The sequence below is a fragment of the Photinus pyralis genome, unplaced genomic scaffold, assembly GCF_008802855.1.
Source record: "Photinus pyralis isolate 1611_PpyrPB1 unplaced genomic scaffold, Ppyr1.3 Ppyr1.4_LG3a, whole genome shotgun sequence".
NCBI classification, from domain to species: Eukaryota; Metazoa; Arthropoda; class Insecta; order Coleoptera; family Lampyridae; genus Photinus; species Photinus pyralis.
The window spans coordinates 4349470-4369827 of NW_022170509.1; the positions used below are offsets into that span (position 1 = coordinate 4349470).

Below are 20358 nucleotides of genomic sequence, written 5' to 3' on the forward strand. Positions count from 1 at the left end.
ATAACGTCTGGAAAAGTAGAAAAAACCGCTGAATCATAGTATAGTCACGTCGTTTGCAGTGTCCACTTTAAAGATGATGATTTTTTTGGAAGATACAAGAAGAAAAGGACCCTGTGCCTCAGCATAAAGTTTTGAGAAGGCTGACAATACTCAATCCCTTCTTTACATCTCACAGGAAACAAAGGTCCTAATAAAGCTATAAAACGTCAGTCAACTTATCTAAGAAAGTAAGATTGTGTCTGATTGCTTATTGTGGGTAAACGATAAATTTCGTAGTGGAGAAACCAGTTCAACATCAAACATATGCCACAATCAAACAGAAGAACTGAATCAAATGGAACCAATACCGCTTACTGAAAGCATAGGTATCCAATCTAAGCTGGGTACAGAAATTTATTACAAATATTCAAATTTATATGAGGATATATGTTCGGATGGTACTTCAGTAAGGTTTTCTTGATTTTTTCAAAGGAAAGCAAAATAGAATATGAAAGAACTGACGCTTTCGGACTGCTTGGATCCGTGCCGCCGCACTCACGATGTCGGGATGACGTCACATGTTCTGTCTTTCAAACTTTCATCGTTAATATTTTGAAAACTACTCATCGTAGAAAACTCCGGTTTGAAATTTTGTTCTTAGATTTTCTTCTACATTTTTTTTGATTTTGGGTATACTACCCCTTTAATTAAAACGAAGTCAGCGTCGTCTAGATCGAAATTGTGCTATAATTGAAGTCGAGAAGTGAAGTTCCAAAGCAAGATCACCTAGGTGTCTGTGCATCATTTATTGTAACTCACAGTTACGATCGGAGATTTTGGACTATTGAAACTTTAAGGTAATTAAGATTTCTTTAATTAATTGTTCTATCGATCGTTTGCGGCGTGGTATGTGATATTCTGTCCTTGCGCGCCTGTTATTCTTTCAGCTTGTCTAATTATTAACCATTTTTCTACTTGAAAAGTAGGCTTTCTCGGCAGATGTTCAAAGTGGTTAATAATGAGGTCATCATTAACTTATAAATTACGTTGGATGCTTTCAGCTGTCAATACCAATGTTGGTTAATTTGGTCTAGTGGGTTAGATGTGCCGACTATGACCAAGAGGTTCCATGGTTTGAATACAGGTTCGAGTATGGAATTTTAATAAGATATAATAAGGGGTTTAGCTGGTTGTTAGAACAGTCTCTGATGAAATCCTTCCCACTCACAAATAAAGGTAATTACGGCAAAACAAATACTCGACACATTCTTGAAAATGCGTATGTAAGTTTGAAACAGTTAAAAAATTAATTATGAATCTAATTAATAACACCACTTCATACAGGAGTAAACAATAGGTAGTGAATGCATCAAGTTTCTTTATTCTTGAAAAATCTGCTCATACATTTTTAATGTTCACAATCATCTGTTATCTCAATCATTATCAACCTAATTACTTGTAAGAATCGAATCAACTACTGAATATCGCATACAAGTTGTGGATAGATGCGAGATTTGTTTAAGAAAGAAGATCTATCGGCTACTGAAATAGTTACGTTAATAGCACATTATCTCTATTCGACCTTTTTCTGCCACAACTTTTCAAATTTCAATTAGCTTTGATTTGAATTTGGCGCTTCGCAAGTAGGTATAGTATTGGACCATTTTCCATTCTTCAAGCATTTTAACATTGACGCCCCTTTTAACACGAGATTGTTTTCGCACGAAAATGTTATGTTTTCTCCCATTTTGTAGTAGAATTTAACTGATGACATTTTACCACTTATTGTAGTGCCTGGATACGAACATGCTGGTATACCTAAAAAAACGATTGTACATAGGTACTAATAAATAAAATGTCGAATTACACTTGGGCAAAGTTCCAGACCATCGACCACTATCTTGACAAGCAGAGACTGACTGCCCCTCCATTACATAGTCAGTATTGCAGTTGTATTGCACAACGTCTCCTACTTTAAATGCTCCCGTCCCATGGTAAAATCCATTCTCGGGGGACTTTGGATTTTCACATTGAACTTCTGTTAATGTACGATCATTAAGCACGAATCACATTCCATTTTGGTCACTTTATAAAACGCATTCATTCATAATTTCGAATTAAAGAAGCAAGCATGCACATTCAAATTGTAATATAAAATTGATATTTTCTCGAATTTTTAAACACAGATCCGATTCACTCCTTTAACGTAAAACTTACCAACACATGATGGAAACGGTGTCGCCCAATCACCATTAGAAAGGCAAGTAGTTTCTTGTGGTCCTTGAAGACTATATCCGGGTGCGCAACTAAAAACAGCACGACCACCGATGTCTCTCGCTATAACTTTCATCGTTAAATTTGTCGACACTAACCCCCCTACTTCTCCACACTCGACACCTACATTTACAAAAATATCAATTCAAAATGTGTATTACAACATCCATACAAAGTCTTTTTACATTGAAGTGCATCAGAATCGATTATCTTCTAGTAGAAAATATCAACTTTATATGATTTTTCAGATCGGACCTCTTATTATTGTAGATTTACTTACTTTCGCAAATCGGAAATGAAGAATTCCAGTTACCAGATGGCAAACAAACTATTTCAGACGGTCCAGTAAGGGCGTTGCCGTTTTCACAATTGAAAGTAACGTGAGTGCTCATTTTTGTGTCTTCTGTACTAGCAGTCAATCCTCGACGTTTTGGAATGTGAGGACAGTGAACAGCTAAAAGAAATCACAATCTGATAGCTACCCAAAAATACTAAGCACAATAAAAAAAAGTTTCAATGTCAAATTTGAGTCGCTCATTTGTTAAGTGATGTGTTTATTCACCTTTAACAATAACTTCAACTGAGTGCATGTATCTAGCTGGGGTTTCACACGTGAACAATCCAGAGTCTTCTTTTGACGCATAGTATATAGACAACCTATATTCTAGCTGGGAATCTCGACCAGGATCAGTAGTCCAACTTTGAGGGTACTGTCTGCAAAATACTCTCTTGTATTATGCGGAATCGAGCAGTTTCGCACCTATGATTATGCCCGATTGTCCATTTGGGAATACCAAATCTTCGTATCCACAGGCACTCCATATGTAAAATCACTCCCGGATAAACGATCAGCTTTCCTTCGTTCGACTGCGCTATGGGGCCTAATTCATGTCGAAATAGTATAGTCGGCGGTTTTTCCATGGAGTAATCAAATTCTTGGTTCAATCCAAAACACGACGGTTGCGGATTATCCCATTTACCATTTAGGCACTTTTGTATGTTTGTACCTTAACAGTACATGAAGTGATTATACATTCTAATGTAAGTAGATAACTGTGTGCTTGCTAGTAATTTACCTACCTATCATTGCAAATTTTCCAATATCAACACATCGACTAACCAATACAGTGTCATCTGCAAATTCAGCGATCTGCTCCTCGATCTTTTTGTCATTGTAAAAGAAATCTACGTTTGCCTCATGGTTTCTAAACAGGCATGTATTGTTACTGTTGGCATTATGGCCGTATATCAGTTCTTCTGTATCTGGAATTAAAAAATGTTCCTATTTTATCCAAATGTCTGATATTAAGTAGTGAAAATACGTTATCTTGCATACTTGGTAAGAACGTCATGACTCTTTTTTTTCCATCTGGATGCATTTGAGCTGTTGCGCATACAATTTTGTGATATGCCCTAACCGATTTTGTTGAAATTAAAATCGACATTTATGCACAAATTTCGTTAGAGACATAACAAAACCGCCGTTTCGATTACCTACATATCTTTCGTTGCGATCATGGGTTCAAATGTGAATATCTCGAGTATGGATAGTCTGAGTTGAGTAGCCTCCCCAAAAAAAAACTAAATAAAGCGAGGGTTTAAATCTAGCGTTTAATAATAATAATAATGATTTATTGCCCAAGAGAATATCCAATTAAAGGACAAATCACAATATGAAGTTAATTACATACAAAATACAAAAATATAAGATAAACATATACGGTGGTTTAAGTAAATTAGGAGAAGAAGAAAACTTAATTCGAAGCAGACAAAATTAGTTAGTTGCGGTCGTTACATATTCAATGTTCGAATGATGTTCTTCCAGGATTAGTGAGTAATGTCACAGATTGAACTTATAGTATTGTAACTATTACAAATTGCATACATAGGAGACCTATACATGATGTTGCTATTTATTTGTGGGAGAGAAAAAGTGTGACTTCTTCGAGTTGCCAATCTAGGCACATGCCAATTAATTTCATTTAGAAGTTTGGAACAGTCTATGTTGTTGTGCAGAATATTGTACAGGAATTTAATTGATGCGATGAAGCGCCTATGCTGAAGTGATGACAGTGCGAAATGGTCAAGGAGGTGTTCATGACTAAATCCTCTAGGGGGATAAATTTATTTAGAGATGGGTCTCCAACAGTCTCAAAGTTTGGGTTTTTTATCTTAGATAGAAGGGCGAAACTAGCGGCTCTACTGCAATTCTTGGTCAGACAAAAGTAATGGTCAGAATTTCAACGAATTTTACTGGGCCTGTAAACCAGGAAAATACGCTATTGACATTCATACTTGTTTAGTATAAGGGTTCATTGAATATTACAGCGAAGTCATATTTTTAATGGCATTTTTACACCTCAAAATGTTATGAATTTTTGACTGTCGTACCCAGAATTGCTTTTTTTAAATTTTCAAACGCTCTAAATTTGGATTCTTTATTTTCTTGTTCAAAAATCCTCATATTGGTACCAAATTTGGTAGAGATCAAGATTATGTTTGCACTCTCGTTTAGAACTTGTGATGTTACATATTTGGCAGTTTTTGAATTGTACAGTTCCCGCTTTTATGCATTTCATTAGAGAGGAATGACACAAGTTACGCCACTGCATATTTATTTGGCGCGAATCTAACAATTCAAATTACACAAGGTCGTAAGTGCCCATTGAAGGATGCACTTGCGCGATGTAGTTCATTTTCTGTCCCGACCGGCGGATTGTTGTTTAAGCTTAAAGCAAGCCTGAGCAGCCCGCCTCAGACATCCCTGTAGTCAGAGATGTTACAGAATGAAACACGATGATCATAAAAATTCAATTGACTTCTGTTACTCATAACGAAGAAAACTCCGTGGTCCCGCTGTTCACCCATAGCTTAGGTGGCCCAGGTCCTATTGTTCACCCACCGGCGCAACGAGCTGTACATAATGCCATTATCAGAAACGATACCTCCAATACAACCGCCGAAACTGACTATGTAGCTCAGTGGTAGAGCATTGGGCTACATAGCCAGAGGTCGGGTGTTCAACCTGGGCTGAGGTAAGAATTTTTCATCTGTGACAGAGCTGGGAATTTCCTTAGATCAGTTTTGAGCATTCTGAATTTTTCGAAAGAAAAAGAATTCCCCTTATGTAAACGTTTTATCCGTCCGTCCATCTGTTCCACTTCAAGAACAAGTTAAAAAGTAATCGTAAACGATTTACAAAAAGCGCATTTCCACTTGCATTCATTTGTCATTTGTAAGATGCAACTTCTGTTAAAATGGTAAAAATCAGGCCACAAATATGAAAGATAGCGTTGCAAATGTGCAATCCATTTTTGACGTGCTACTTCAATTTCAGTTTATAAGAAGAATTTCATTTCAATGCTTTTCTAAATAAAAAAGTTGGCACTGCGCATGCGCAAAACCAAATTTTGAAACTGGCGTTAGATTTTTATTTATTCCAAGTGCCTATGTATCAAATTTCATTCAAATAATAAATAAAAAAGTTTGCAATTCGGTTATAAATCGTCGAGATGCGAAAAGGGCACTGTGAATTTTGAATCGATTCGACTCAACTTTTGGCATTGCGTGTTATATGGCTAAAGCTATGCCCATATTGAATTTCATGCAATTCAGTTCATAACTAACGAAGATGTCAAAGCGATCGGCCATTTCTAACCAAAGTTATCGTTCACACGGACAAATAGAGGGACAGACAGACAAAGGAACATACGGACAGATCAACAGACAGACGACAGACAGCAATACAAAATTATAAAGGATCTCTAGGATCGTTAATAAACGGCAAAAGTGTAAAATTGTGGAACATGTAAAAAACGGTTTGTTGGTTTTTTTTTACAATAACTTTTTTAGCAATACACGCAGAAAAAATTCCTTCCTTGGTGCAAGCCTCGACACCATAACGAACCAAGTAGCGAAAAAGTAGAACAATAGCTCTTAAAATAAAGAGTAGCGTCTCAACGGACGGACGGACGGACAAAGTGGCCACAATAGCGCATTTTTTTTATTTTTGTGGAAATGCGCTAAAAAGAGATAGCGAGTGCAGCGATGTCAAACCTGCGGCAATCGATTTCTACGAGTTCAAGAATCAGTGCTATTGCATATGAGCCAGATTAAAAGTCGTGTTTCCAAATGCGATCTGATTTAAGGTTCGAGCGGTGCATAAAAAATTCCCTACTGAAAATCGTATGCGATTCTTCGTATCTTGTTTTATATTAAGGTAATTTTTGAAGGGGCCCAATTTTGATGCACCTTTAGATAAGTGGGATGATTTTTTATCAGATTGCGATGTCATTTTGTTTGCTGTTATTAGAGGAACCTACAACAAAAATTTCCATAGTAACATTGTAGTAGTGCAAGCGATGCACCACCCCGCCACAACTCGCTTATATGTACATTTGTATAATAGATAGACACATAACATTGAAATTGAATTATCTGGCAAAATTGGAGTTTTAAAGAGGTAAAGAAACATACAAAGTCAGTAACTAACTGCGATTTTGTGGTCCACTTTCCCCCACAACAGAGGGACAGCTTTTCTGATTTCATCCGTTAACACGGGCTTTATACTTCTTTAAAGTGCTTTTTTAATGATAAATGTTACCAGTGCTGTACTGGAGTACGTCATATATGTTTAAAAGTAGTCGTATATAGAACTGACAACTTGCTGAATACGCAAATATACGGTCGTATACGTAACTTTGAAACATGCTGAAAATCTTGTGCATCTAGCGTCTTAATATTTAGGTCGATTCGAAAAACTTTTGAAAATTGAGAATTTTTAAACCCCTCGCACTCCTCCACTCCCATAACAAGTACTCATTCCATACCCCTCCCTCTCCCTCGGTTAAACCGACACCTCGTAATAAAAATTACAAAAATAAATAAGATTAATAAAAACAAGTAATGAGTGCGTCTCTCAGCATCATAGTTGCCGCCGCTGTATTTTACTAGGTTGGTGACACAAAAACAACTAGATTTGTCCCTAGAATTGCACGATTCATGCAAGAAAAATAGCACCTGTCCTATAAAAATTGCATGCAAGTCTCTTGCAGCAATTGATCAGCTGGCTTTGAACTGCGCATGCCTTTCGCAATTTTTCTTGCAACTTGCATGCAATTGCAATTTTTATTGCTCCATGTCAAGCGGGCTTAACAAATTGTGTAAAATTTTGAAGACAAAAATTGTGGAGGCGCAATGTCAGCTATATGCTACCGGATTCAAAACGAACGAACTAATGTATCTTGAAAACTGTAGGAGTTGTTAAGGCCTCGGATGAACAGCAATAGCGCGCCAAACTTTGTTGAAAAAGTGTACGTTACTCGTTTCAATATTCCCACCTCAGCTACCTGTCGCTCTTTAAAGTATGTACATAACATTTTAACCATCACATTTAGTAAAAATTAGATGTGCCCATGCCCAGACTGCCCAATGACACCTTTCTTATTTATTTAGATATTTCTTTTTTTCTTTTTAATAGCAATCACTATTTTTTGTTACATATTCTTAAAGTGCACGCCTTTTAAGCTGCAATATCCAAAAAAATATGTATTCTAATGATATATAATGAACTGGACGTGAACCGTCACACAGTCTTACCCTCTCAAGATGGAAAACTCCCAACGCCAACAGTTTTCCAAAATCATTAATAGGTAAAGCAAGTTTAATATTTACCACAAGTAAGAGATCTTCCGACCCATTTTCCGTCGTCGCAAATGATCTTCCACGTGGTCTTCTCGCCCACAATACTTTCAATACAGCTAAACGTGACCTCGGTATCATCCGGAAAAGTCTCATCGTTCTCCGATAGTATTTCACCATTGCGATATATCAAAGAACCTTGAACTCTACTTGATTTACTCGAAAAGTTAATTACCAAAAGTGCGAACCAAATTACCTTGTCGGTGGTCCGCAAGATTTTCCCGTACCTCCGTACTCGAGGACGTTTATATCGCCTCCTATAACGATATCGCTTCCACCGAGATAATAGGGAATAACTTTGCTAGCGTTAAATTTAAAGTCGTATCCGGGTGTGCAAGTTGGATTCTCAGGTTTTAACTCGTGATTTATGCAGAATACTCGCAACACTGTCGAATTGCTCATGTCCTTTTCACACTGGAATGCTACGCTCGAACCATTCCCGATGGCCATTCCCTCACGGTATCCCGACAAATATTCACCACTGTCAATTTTTGGCAGAGCGCATGGTGCTAGAAGACAATGCGCAAGTCCTGATGTACTTGTCCAAGATGGAACCTACCTGTTAGGCATTTGGGCCTCACTGGTTTCCATTTTCCTCGAAAGCATTTGACTGTTATGTTCGATGGCACATTTAAACCAAATCCGTGTCTGCAGGTCATCTTTATTACGGTTCCAAAACTATATGGAATGCTATTATCGAACCCATATTTTATAATCTTAATAGCTTCGACTGTTTCTTCATCATCCACTGGAAAGCAGCCATTTTTCTTTTCCGGTTTAACGTCGAAATTTGTTTGTTTATTTTTCCGTCTGGCGTTTGGTTGATTTCTGTTGCTTTTGAGGCCTAAACCAAGAGCTCGGCTACTGCTGCTAGTACTTCCAGTTCTCAAAGCGCGTTTGACAATAGTTTTATTCCCTTCAATGGTATCATTAACATGCAGGAGGGTAGTACTATTTTCAAATCTCAAAATATCTGGCCTCTTGTAACGAGTTATGAGGGTATGACGTTTTTTACGACTCCATCTCAGACGAGGATGCTGACCAAGAGTGCACCTAAAACAATGCTTAGTATTTGGATACTTCGTGGCGCTGCAGCTTACTTTGGAAGTTCGTTTGGACTCCAATTACCCCCAATGCAAGTGGCACCTGGTGGCCCTTCACTCAGTACATACCCTTTATCACAATCGTACATGATTTGCTTATTATTGGTGACTTTTCGGACGTATGGTCGGTAATCGTACAGCCCCATATTTCCGACCAAAAGAATTTTTCCATTGTCTACCAAGCCAGGAAATGGACAGTATACTGAAATGGGTAGGTATGCAACTTATAAATATGTGGATGTTGCAAGTACCTTCTTGGCAGATGGGAAACTCGCCCGTCCAGTTTCCAAACGAGCAATCGATAAATGTGTTTCCTTTCAGTTCAAAACCATCCTTGCACTTAAATCTGGCTTTCATTCCGTGTTCCATTTTTGGTGCAATCACCATTCCATTTTTTGGTGACTTTGGCAAATACTTACACCTAAACTTAAAAGAAGATCGATTCGTTCAACGTCCACCTACATTACCTGGCCGGTTGACACTTGGGTATGTGAGTCCAGGTACCATTATTACATACGACAGGCGAGTCACTTAATGCAAATTCATACAGCGGTTCACAATCGACTGTAAGTGCTTCACCATCCTGTACTACAGTCGATGATGGTGCTGTATCATTTCGAGACAATAAACTGATTTTTCCTTGAGATACTTGAGGCACGACGCAAGGAGCTGAAAACGGAGATGATTTTTAAGCATAAACCCTTCTCTTTTATAAGAAAGAACCTACCTAAACATTTCGGAGGAGGATACCTCCATTTACCATCAATCTGACAGACAGTTGACGAATTTCCATCTAATCTCGTTCCTTCGTGACAACGAAATATAATTGAGGCTCCAAGTCCAGTACCTCCTTCTATATTTTCTAACCAACCATTCCACAATCTTCCTGGATGGCCGCAGTTTATTTCTACTCTTGCCAAACACAGACACATTACAAAACTGCCTAAATGTGTACTCACTCATATTTACCTTTGCATACAGGTTGAGATCCAGACCATTTTTTATCAGCTCCACAACGTCTTGTAGTTTCGCCAACTAAAGTATACCCATATTTGCACTCATAACTAACTACTGAATTGTAACTACAAGAAGTATAAATAGCTTTACCATGTCGGGGATTTTCGGGTGGCGGGCATTGCACTGCTGTAATCACAGTAAAACGAAAACCACAAACAAAATATATCTCACACTCCCCGAGAAAATTGTGCAACAAATTTTAAGCACGTGTCTCAGAAATTTGCATGTTATAGGTACTTACGAACACAAGTTGGTAACTCCTTCGGAGACCAAGTGCCGTCTGCTTGACAAAATCGCTCATTGCGACCCACCAATTCAAATCCCTCGCCACAATGATAAGTGATGCGGCAAGCGAATGTGTAACACTCTCCTGCATGCCAACCGTGTGAGATATCGCTAGGAGGTCCACATGATCTTGCTGAAATGTAAGTTTATTAGAGAATAATAATTACATTGGTTATTACTTATTAGTGCCCAAAATAAGCAGATGATGTTCTATTGGTCTGTGCAGATGAACAAAGTAGAGAAAGTAAGTGTAGTGAAGGATGGAGGGGAAGCATATAACTAACGGATGCTTTAAAGATGCGTGTAGGAGATGTGAAACGGGTGCGACGGTGACAGAGATGTAATGATGCGTGAAGACTTAAAGAACGTGCGGAAGTACCAATGCACGTGAAGAGGGCTAAAAAGAGATCTGAAGCATTTATACATTATATAGTGATATTCATTTAAAAGTAGACATAGGTATTTCCTATGTTTAGTTTTAAATGACAAAAACGCTTCTGAAGGACGCCTAATTTTATGCAACCAAAATAACTTCTCATATTAATTAATTGGAATATTATTGCTTTGGCTCGGTGCTCGGTAGACACTCTGGAAGGTACGATTTTCCGAGCGCAGTTGCTGCACTGCTCTGCTAAAAGTACCTCTAAATTATTATATACACGGGCATAAAATAAAAATATTTCAAAAACGAACATAGGCAATTAACATGGGAAAAAGGTTTTTTGCAGATCGTTGCCCCCATGATAATTTAGGTCTTAGCGGGTTTATAATGACACCAATCGAAAGAAGATTTTTTTCTTTATCTAATGATATACGAATTAGTTCATTTTCAGTTGTATTTCTCATTATTAACGATCCTCGAGATTGTTTATAATTTTGTATTGCTATCTGTCTGTTCGTCTGTCCGTGTGCACGATAACTCATAAGTGAATAATATCATTGGCATTCGCTATTTTGTGTCAAAATTTTTCATAGAAAATCGTGAACAAAAGTACCAGTTTCCATACGATTTTTTGACAAAAAAAGCCCGGTAATTTGATAACTATGCAAAAAATTTAATTGACTAACCTGTTGAGAAGATGTTTTAGTTTTCAGCCTATGAATTTGTTTTTCGTAGTTTTGGTCAAAGTTTTCAACTTGTATGTAATATTATTTCTAGGTTATTTTTGTGGTGTGGACATTTTCAAAATTTCTGTACATAAAGTCGAATTTATGGTTGAATTGGAGTTTTCGCAAAAAATGTTTGAATGGGGTGTAATACCTACTTCTCGTTTCTTTGAACGTTTGATTGCAGTATCTTCTTTGTAATTTAAATCTTGAAAAAATGTATCAGTCATTTTAACGAAAAAAATAAAATGGTTACCTTGTTTTGAGTAAGGCAAAGGAATTGAATTGATTCTCAATAACGTTCGATTGCCGCTTTTGTAAATATCACATGAATTAAAGTGATTTTCACAAACGATTTTATATTTTAATTCTTCATCGTCTAGCCCGCGGCAATAACAGAATTTCCACAATTTATTTTCCTTGCTGTCATTCGAGGTTTGTTTTTGATAGGAAATTTAAAATAACTAATGTTTTTAGTTTTCATATTTTATCCAAAATTCGGCAATAACTCCAATTACCAAAATCATGTTAAGCCATGAAAATTTTCTAAAGAATTGCCAGAGACGGAGTGGGACGCTCATTAAAATGCATGGAAAACAAATATCGCGTACAGTACCTAACTATTTCAGCCGTCGTTTATCATACGAGTACATACTTTTTCCTCAGTGAATAAATGTTACAAAAAAATTATTGACAGTAGTCTTAACTGATATTCATTTCGAATTGAATAACGAATTTTTGATTAAAAAAATCCGATACAACTGAATATCGAACGATCCTCGAGATCTTCACGCATCCATCATTTTTACAAGGCGCCTTAAGGGGTTGATTCTGTCCCACCAGATCGGAATAGCTTGTAAATCAAATTGTTTGAAACGGAGTTAGTTTTACTTTTATTCGAGGAGCCTAGATACAAAATTTCGCTTAAAAATCTTAACAAAAAAAAAAAAAAAATTGCGCATGCGCAAAACAATTTTTTTCTATTTCGGTGTTACAATGAGAATTTTGTGCAACTGTTTTCGGCAAAAACAGTGTTTCAATGAGTTCCATTGTAACATTGTTTTTGGTAACTTTTCATCTCTAAGTTGGCAGTTCGCCAAGACGTCAACGTCAAATCATCAAATATAAAATCAAATTACGTACGTAAAATTTATGTGTTTTCCTTGATTTTTGGTACACGAAGAACTTAATACATTCCAAATTAGCAGTTTACACATCCACCATAAGTAAATTTATCTACGTGTAAAAAAATTACACATTCACGGAATTTAAAGTTTCCAAATGTCACTGTTGTGTTTTATCTACGCTGCCAACTTAAAATTTGTCAACGTAAAAGATGTTGCCAACTTCAGACATATTAATTCTAAAGTTTCCTGTAGTTTTTGATAATTACTTTTTAATTAAATTAAAGCCCCGAAATAGAAAAAATAGTATGAAAAACACGTGTTACAATGCTTTATTGTAATACGACTATCTTGTGGCACGAGTGGCGTAACACTTGTCTTTCAATATACTATTTTGATTCGGCGTTAGTTTTACTTTTACTCGAGGTGCCTACATCTTAAATTTCAATTAACAACAATAACAAATAAAGAAAATTGGGATTGCGCAAATACAAAAGTTGGGTTGCGCATGCGCAATTTTTTTTAAATTCATCTGCATAGTTACCTGGGGCTTAAGGGACATTTACTAACACAGAAAACCGGGCATTCACATGTTCTTTGTAACAAGAATTATAAAAGAAGCTCCTTTTTGGTTTGAGCAGTTTTTTGCTGTAATTTTTTGTCCCGTTAGTCTACGTAGCCGAAAAACAATAGCGACTTTTCTTATATCCTGAAGAACAGCTGTTTCAATTTTCAAAGCGATCGGACTCTATACAAAGTTATTCAGTTATCAGTTATCGTGCACACGGACAGACAGCAATACAAAATTATAAACAATCTCGAGGATCGTTAATAATGAAAAATACAACTGAAAATGAACTAATTCGTATATCATTAGATAAAGAAAAAAAATCTTCTTTCGATTGGTGTCATTATAAACCCGCTAAGACCTAAATTATCATGGGGAGCAACGATCTGCAAAAAACCTTTTTCCCATGTGAATTGCCGATGTTTGTTTTTGAAATATTTTTATTTTATGCCCGTGTATATAATAATTTAGAGGTAGGTAGAGTGCAGCAGCTGCGCTCGGAAAATCGTACCTTCCAGCGTGTCTACCGAGACCTTAGCAACATCACGCGATCGGTAGACCATTTTTTTTTTGTTTCTTATGACATCAACTTTTTCCAACAAAAATTTCATCTTTGTAGAAATAAGTTCAATATAATAATTTTTTATGCATCTTGCGTGGGTGGTAGACTTGTGATAGCAAACGCTTCCAGCTCGGTAGACTATTACCATACTTCATTTTTAGGTATACTTACCTAATTACTGTACAAACTTTCATTCTTGTAGAAATGAGGCATGTACATATTATTTATTAACATGTTCAGAACATGGTTGCAAATTTAGGCAACACCGCCGACGCGGTAGACTACCGTTTTGTTTACTTGTACTATCAAAACAATAAAATGGCAGAATATCAGCTTTGTAGAAATGAGTGCACAAAAAATGTCGCTACCTCCTGGACTATATGCTAAGTATTTACTTAGTGTATTTATTAAAATCTAGAATAACTGCAAAATGCGTAAGCATGTTATTTGGGTTGTTTAAAATTAGGCGTTTTTCAGAAGCATTAATGTCATTTAAAAGTTGACTTAGGAAATCCCTATGTCTAGTTTTAAATGAATAGCAGTGTATAGTGTAAGGGAGACTTGAACAACGCGTGAAGAGAACGTCAACAAGGTTTGAAGCACACATGACGTTGGTGGGAGGAGACGGTAAAGGAAATATAAAACAATGGTCCAAAAGGCTTAAATGTGAAAATGATAATGAGCAATTTGACTCCGAATGTTGTCCAGAATACTTACGTTCACATGATATATCTGGACCATACCACGACGCCTGCCCGTCGATGGCTAAACATTTTGCTCTAGGAAATCCGTTAGTGACAAAACCTGTATGACAATAATACTGCAGTGTAGAATCTAAATCAAACGTGCTTTGCTCTGGTAGGGCATTATGTCGAGCGTGATCAATAGCAGGCGGTGATAAGCAGTATACTGTAACCAAAGATTGATTGCAAATTGCATCTGGATGATAACAGGAAAACTTACTGTTTTGTTTACATGCAGGTGGACTCCCTGCCCAGTGGCCATCAGCTTGACAGTTTCGACTTTGCAAACCGACCACGTGGTATCCATGCTGACAGCTGTATGTTGCGCGTGCGCCAAATATACGGCCACTCGCAACTACGCTTCCGAAGGAAATCTGTTCCGGTTCCGGGCACTCGCGATCTTTTGGAGAAGACTCAATGTAAAACGCTGGCGATAAAATGAAAACTTGAGCCCATACCTGGTTTAATACAAGACATCCCGCAAGCTCCGTCGCACAGACACTTTTTTTTCTTGCTTTTGCAGTCTTCGTCCGAAGAGCATTTTCTCAAGCACTTTTGCCCCTGCAAAGAACATAATTTAAATAAAACAGCTCAATAAATGAAGCTCGCACTACAGGTAGTTCTCCCACTCGCATCCAAACCAACCACAGAAAGACGCATCGACGCCTACGTTAGCTCTCCACTGTACAAATTGCTGTCATAACATGAATGGAAGGCTGATCACGCTACATTGTTCGTTTTTTGTTTAATAATTATTCTGGTTTTTGTGTATTTAATTTGACAGGACATTTAAGATGATAAAACTTGCAGGTGTTTCTTTGCGTAAAATTTCTTTATCTTGGAGATAATTTGTTAGGCATTATTTTTGTATAAAGTGGACAGGTGTGTTAAAAGTTAATGTTAAAGATAATAATTAAAATCATTTTGTTTCCATGATAAGACAAGTGTTTTTAAAGTCAGGGCAAAATAGTGCCATAGAGTAAATATATATTATTTACCCTATGATAGTGCGTATGGATTCCCATGCTTTACGGCATTCAAGTCTTTGAAATTATTGAGTTCAATTACTGTTATTTGACATTTTGAATTTAGAGACAATGAAAATTATTATAAACAACAATTAAGAAACGCGTCTAAATTACAACAAGAAAACCACATACCGTGAAGATCATATAGTATTTAAGAAGAAGTGACATTTTCATTTCTATTGTCGTCTACAGTGTTTGAGGAACATTACATTTGTTTTGGATAGATTTAATTAGGCAGTGTGGGGAAAATTACGATTAAGATGTTTGTAATTTTGTTTTTTAAAATGTTGTCATTTGTGTTTATGAACCCGGTAAATTTTGGGTCTCTTGTTAATTTGAACAAGCCGAGCGGTGTTGTTTGTAAAATAAACATTTTAAGACGTGATTATGAAAATGAAATGAAGCAATTAAATTTTGTTTTAAAATCTTGTTATTGTGAGCCATTTTCAGGACGAATAATATTGGGTCTCATTTATTTTGTTGTCTGCGTAACATTTTGTACTTTTGTGTACATCTGAAGTTAAATATTTACATTTTTAACAAAATGTCCTCTTAAAGGCGTCCTCTACTGGTGGTATACTTACCTACCTAATATAAAAGTGAACACATTTCTGTGTAGTATTGTACCTATTGCTTGATATTTAGTAGTTACTTTTTCCCTATTGGGCGTCATATTTACCAACAACGTTGCTTGTTCTTCGTCACGCGGACATAATGTACTAGGAGAATTTCGTGGGTTCTTATAAATTCTACCATCGTCGTCAATTTCTGTCGACTCATCCTCGTCCCAGTCGTCATCATAATCGGACGTTGGGGTGGTATTGGTATTCGATTCCGTTGAAGTACTATGGACTGAAATCCAAAAAAAAATTTAATTAAGGACCACGAATCTTTTACTAGAGCCTCGTTAAAAAACTGAACAATCAAATCATATCCAATTTTAGTATACCTATGCTGTCAATTAAACCTTTCTCGATTGTTTTATTCCAAACTTTTGTTTCATTAATACGCGTTATGAACATTGTGAAATTTAAACGATGAAACGAAAGTAAAAGATAGAATTGACGAATATATGTACATATACTGTGATGGAACGAATTATGTGCAGCGCTCAATTCACTTACTTCTTTGCACAACTTATACGGCTAGGATTCAAATATTTGTCCTGCGATTTTTCCCTTTCGTTGTTGCGAGAGTTCCGTTGTTGAGCTTGTTTTTTATAAAAGGGACAGGAGAACGAAAAGGGTCATTCCTCAGAAGCAAAAAAGAAATAAAGTACACAAGTCCGATTCACATTATCGGTCACGTCACGGTCCGGTCACAGTGCTGTCAATTATTGTAGCGTATAAAGCTATACCGCCAGTTTCAAAATTTGGTTTTGCACATGCTATAGCCATACCTACCCAGGACCTCTTTTTGCTCTATTTATTTACACGTTTATTTAATATTACATTCAAACGGAATTCTCTGTTTAAACTAATGTCTGAAACTTTAAGGATTCTTTCTTTATTATTTGATTGGCAATGAAATTAACTATGCCTCTCGAAAGTACGCTTCCTTAAGGATTTAATAGTCCTACAGTAGACGCGTTAGTGTTGTTATAATATCTGGACATCAAATTATAGGCTTAATAATTTCAAAAATTTTAGTACATTCAGATTTGTGGAGTTCCGGTTAAAATGATCATTTCATGTAGAATTGTAGAGGAATCGGAGATATACTACGAAAATGTGAAAACCTTTCCCTCTTGATACTGTCAAACCGTTTGACTGAATTTTAAACTATAGGTATATGTTAAAAAGGTTATAGCTCTTTTTCGTGTTTAAAATTTCACTTTGTACATTTTGGTCTCACTGTGTATATATCATACCTATAAGCACATGCAAATTAATCTGAAAGAATCAAAGAATGTACCTATACAAGCTCATTTCTAACTTTAAGCCCCCGCGAATAAACTACATAGTGGTTTTATGTGAGAAAATCAATAGGTGAATGCAGAAATTGCAGTGGGAAGCTGCGAATTGAAATTCTATGATATAGATGCATGGATATTTTATAGGTACCTACCTATGCTAGAAAAGTGAATAAGTGCGATCAAAGACATTTTGTCCATAACTTTCTCTTACAATTAGATTTTAAGAAATTAAAATTTCAGTGAAATACCCTGTTGTTAACTAGAAATTGGCTATGAAAACTAATTAGGTACCTACTTTTAAAACTTACCTTTACCAGCAATTCCACATAAACATAGGACTAGCATCCAATGTATCCAAATCATGCTAGTACCTATCTAATTACGGAATTCTAAAATATTTACAACGACGAAACTATAATTCACAAAGCTATACTATTGTCAGTTATCTTATCACGATAGGAACTCGGTGGAGAAAATCGGCGCACTTTATTTGCGAATTTCCCAGGGGAGAGCTGATCTCCAACTTCGACTGGAAAAGCACCGGCGTCAATTTCCGAGTACAGGCGTATTTAATCGAATTCCCAATAAATGAAATGAAAAATGTTTCCTTTCCGTTATTTTATATACCTATTAGTAAATAGGCGGAGAGGTAGGTCTTCCATAAACATGAAAGGATAAATCGACGGCTATTGATAAACGTTAATTCAGGTAGGTACACAATTTTAAACATCTTAGTTCTTATTATAAATACTTCGGTAACCGTATAAGCAGTTATGTTCCCCTTATTTTGGGCCTATATTCGTTTTTTTTTGTTTACATATGATCCTTTATTTTATACATTATATGAGGTATTTAATATTATTGCACCCTGCTCGTTCTCATAATCAATATTGGCGGGATACGAGAAACGTTCACTGTAACGTAGGCAACCAATATACCACATATATGGTAAAGACATTGAATAAAGAAAGACCATTGCGGAACACGTCATTTCATGGCTAAGCAATTAAAATTCCATCATTTTGAGGTGAAAGGGCATAGGGCACCTAAAAGACGCATGCCCACGACGAAGCAGTCAAAGTAGCGATCGTGACAAGAGCTTAGATTGTTGTTAATCTGTGGCTTAGAATTTAGATCATAAAACAGGCTGATTCAAATTCAAGGGCCACCCTGGGGATCTCGGGAACTAGGTAGGTAGTTTAAATTTGGCAAAGTTGCGTATTTTGATGCTTAACAAAATGCAGGTTTTGAAACTGAAAAATTCCCGATAACTTTCTGAGATATCCGGAAAAAACCTAAATTTTGCAAAATCATTTTTATTTTTTACTGAAGTTTTAAAAAGATATTTCGAAATAAATAACACATTATTATGGCCGCTCTTTTCTCTCTGCAAGGTCCTAGTTTTAAATTTTAAGTCCGACGTTTCGTCACCGGTTGGCCATCATCAATTTATTTTTTTCTTATGGAAGTAATTTTTACTTTTTCTGTCATTTGTTAGAGAATTTTATTATGACGTTAAAAATGTAAAAATCACAATTTTTTAATAATGTGTGCGTTCACCAGACTGAAGCGCTTATAAAGTGCTGCTGATTCTGCTGAACAGTTCGCTACGTCCCAATTGTCGTTTTTTACTTCTGTCCCATATAGTAATACAGTGTACGTCACAGATAACCTCAAACACCGCTTCGTACGCTGCTGCAGCGCTTACTTTAAAGCGCTAGTTGAGCGAGTCGTTCACGAGACATTTTAGGTAGCGCAATTATTAAGATTGTGAAAGCCCGGAAATTTAGTTGATGTAGGTACATTAACGTAAGCAAAGTGAAAAAGTGTCGCACTCTCGCAAAAGTAACTGCTAATGGTAAAAAGAGTATGACGTAGAAAAACCTCGCAGTTTGATTAATACAGTCCAAAAGTTAGTTAACAAAATAATATGTAAAAGTTTAAGCAGTAGTTAACAAAGATAGTAAATGCATATACACAATGTTTACACTCAAGATTCAAAACAATTTTTGAGAACAAGGGGTTAAGAGTACATGGTGCAATAAAGTCTTTTTGTTAAAAGCAAGATGGAAAATTACTTGGCCTATCGGCAGAAATATGTGGAACTTGGCAAATCATAATAACTCACATTTATCGCACATAAATTTTAAACCGAAGAGTTTTGATTAGCTAATGTCGCTCCGGCAAGATAGATAACTCGCCCCTGGTCGCCTACAGTTGAATGTCGAAGATAATCACGGAATTAGGTCTCGTAGCTCAAATGATGATGATGACAGTTTTTACCACCTCCGTGACTGCTTCATTCACGGAGAAAATGTTAGTTACAAACAACAAGTCAGTACATACATCAAACGAATCGGTAATTTCCACATATTAAAAGAAAAATCAAAACTTATGAATATTACAAGACCAAGTAGGTAATCAATAAACATAAATTAAGCTAAGCATTACACCAAAAAGGTAAACAATTACAAACAAAAGGATAAGGGTATCAAAAATGTGATTCTGCATTACGGTTAAATCAAGTGAAAAACAAAGATTAAAACTGACAAGATGCCAAACGTAACCAACGTTCGTACTCTCCAGATGGCACAAATCGCTTTCCCCTCCTAAAAATTGTGTGGTTGCCAGCTCTCAAAAATGTGTACATCGTCGTAAGTATATACAGGGTGGAACCTCACGCTACGTTTGTAAGATACAAGGTTACCCATATAAAAAAGATGTAAACTGCTCATTCTATATATTTTTACGTAGAATTCAGTGGCGTAGAAAAAATAAATTTTTGGACCACCGTTTCTTAGATTTGACACCAAGCTGGCATTTTTTAAATACAACTCCCTCCCTGCATAGCTTAATGTCAATTTTTTGTATTCTTTTTCCTTACTATCTATGATCACAACCTATATTTTTAGTGCACTTTCACTTTAAAAAAAAGTGCATTTTTGCGTTCTTG

At 36.3% G+C, this 20358-nt stretch overlaps 2 protein-coding genes across 15 annotated transcripts in view; both read right to left on the bottom strand.

The window, feature by feature from the left end:
• Positions 1–20358, bottom strand: part of LOC116165328 (potassium voltage-gated channel subfamily KQT member 5-like) — a 345213-nt gene that overhangs the window by 69509 nt on the left and 255346 nt on the right. The window lies entirely within an intron of this gene.
• On the bottom strand, positions 1338–17947 carry LOC116165325 (sushi, von Willebrand factor type A, EGF and pentraxin domain-containing protein 1-like). 7 transcript variants are annotated; one of them, XM_031479659.1, is made up of 21 exons: positions 17714–17945; positions 16170–16342; positions 14921–15023; positions 14683–14862; positions 14437–14628; positions 10315–10491; positions 10026–10208; positions 9784–9963; positions 9524–9725; positions 9308–9477; positions 9054–9258; positions 8513–9006; positions 8150–8462; positions 7927–8102; positions 3334–3516; positions 3014–3260; positions 2816–2967; positions 2534–2707; positions 2197–2376; positions 1847–2017; positions 1338–1797 (listed from the first exon to the last, which is right to left on the bottom strand). In XM_031479659.1, the coding sequence occupies exons 1-21, from the start codon at positions 17766–17768 to the stop codon at positions 1592–1594; spliced, it is 4116 nt and encodes a 1371-aa protein (XP_031335519.1). In that variant the 5' UTR covers positions 17769–17945; the 3' UTR covers positions 1338–1591. The 7 variants fall into 7 exon arrangements, with proteins under 7 accessions (XP_031335519.1, XP_031335522.1, XP_031335523.1 ...); XM_031479662.1 differs by having other exon boundaries at positions 7927–8099; positions 17714–17944; XM_031479663.1 differs by lacking the exon at positions 2197–2376 and having other exon boundaries at positions 7927–8099.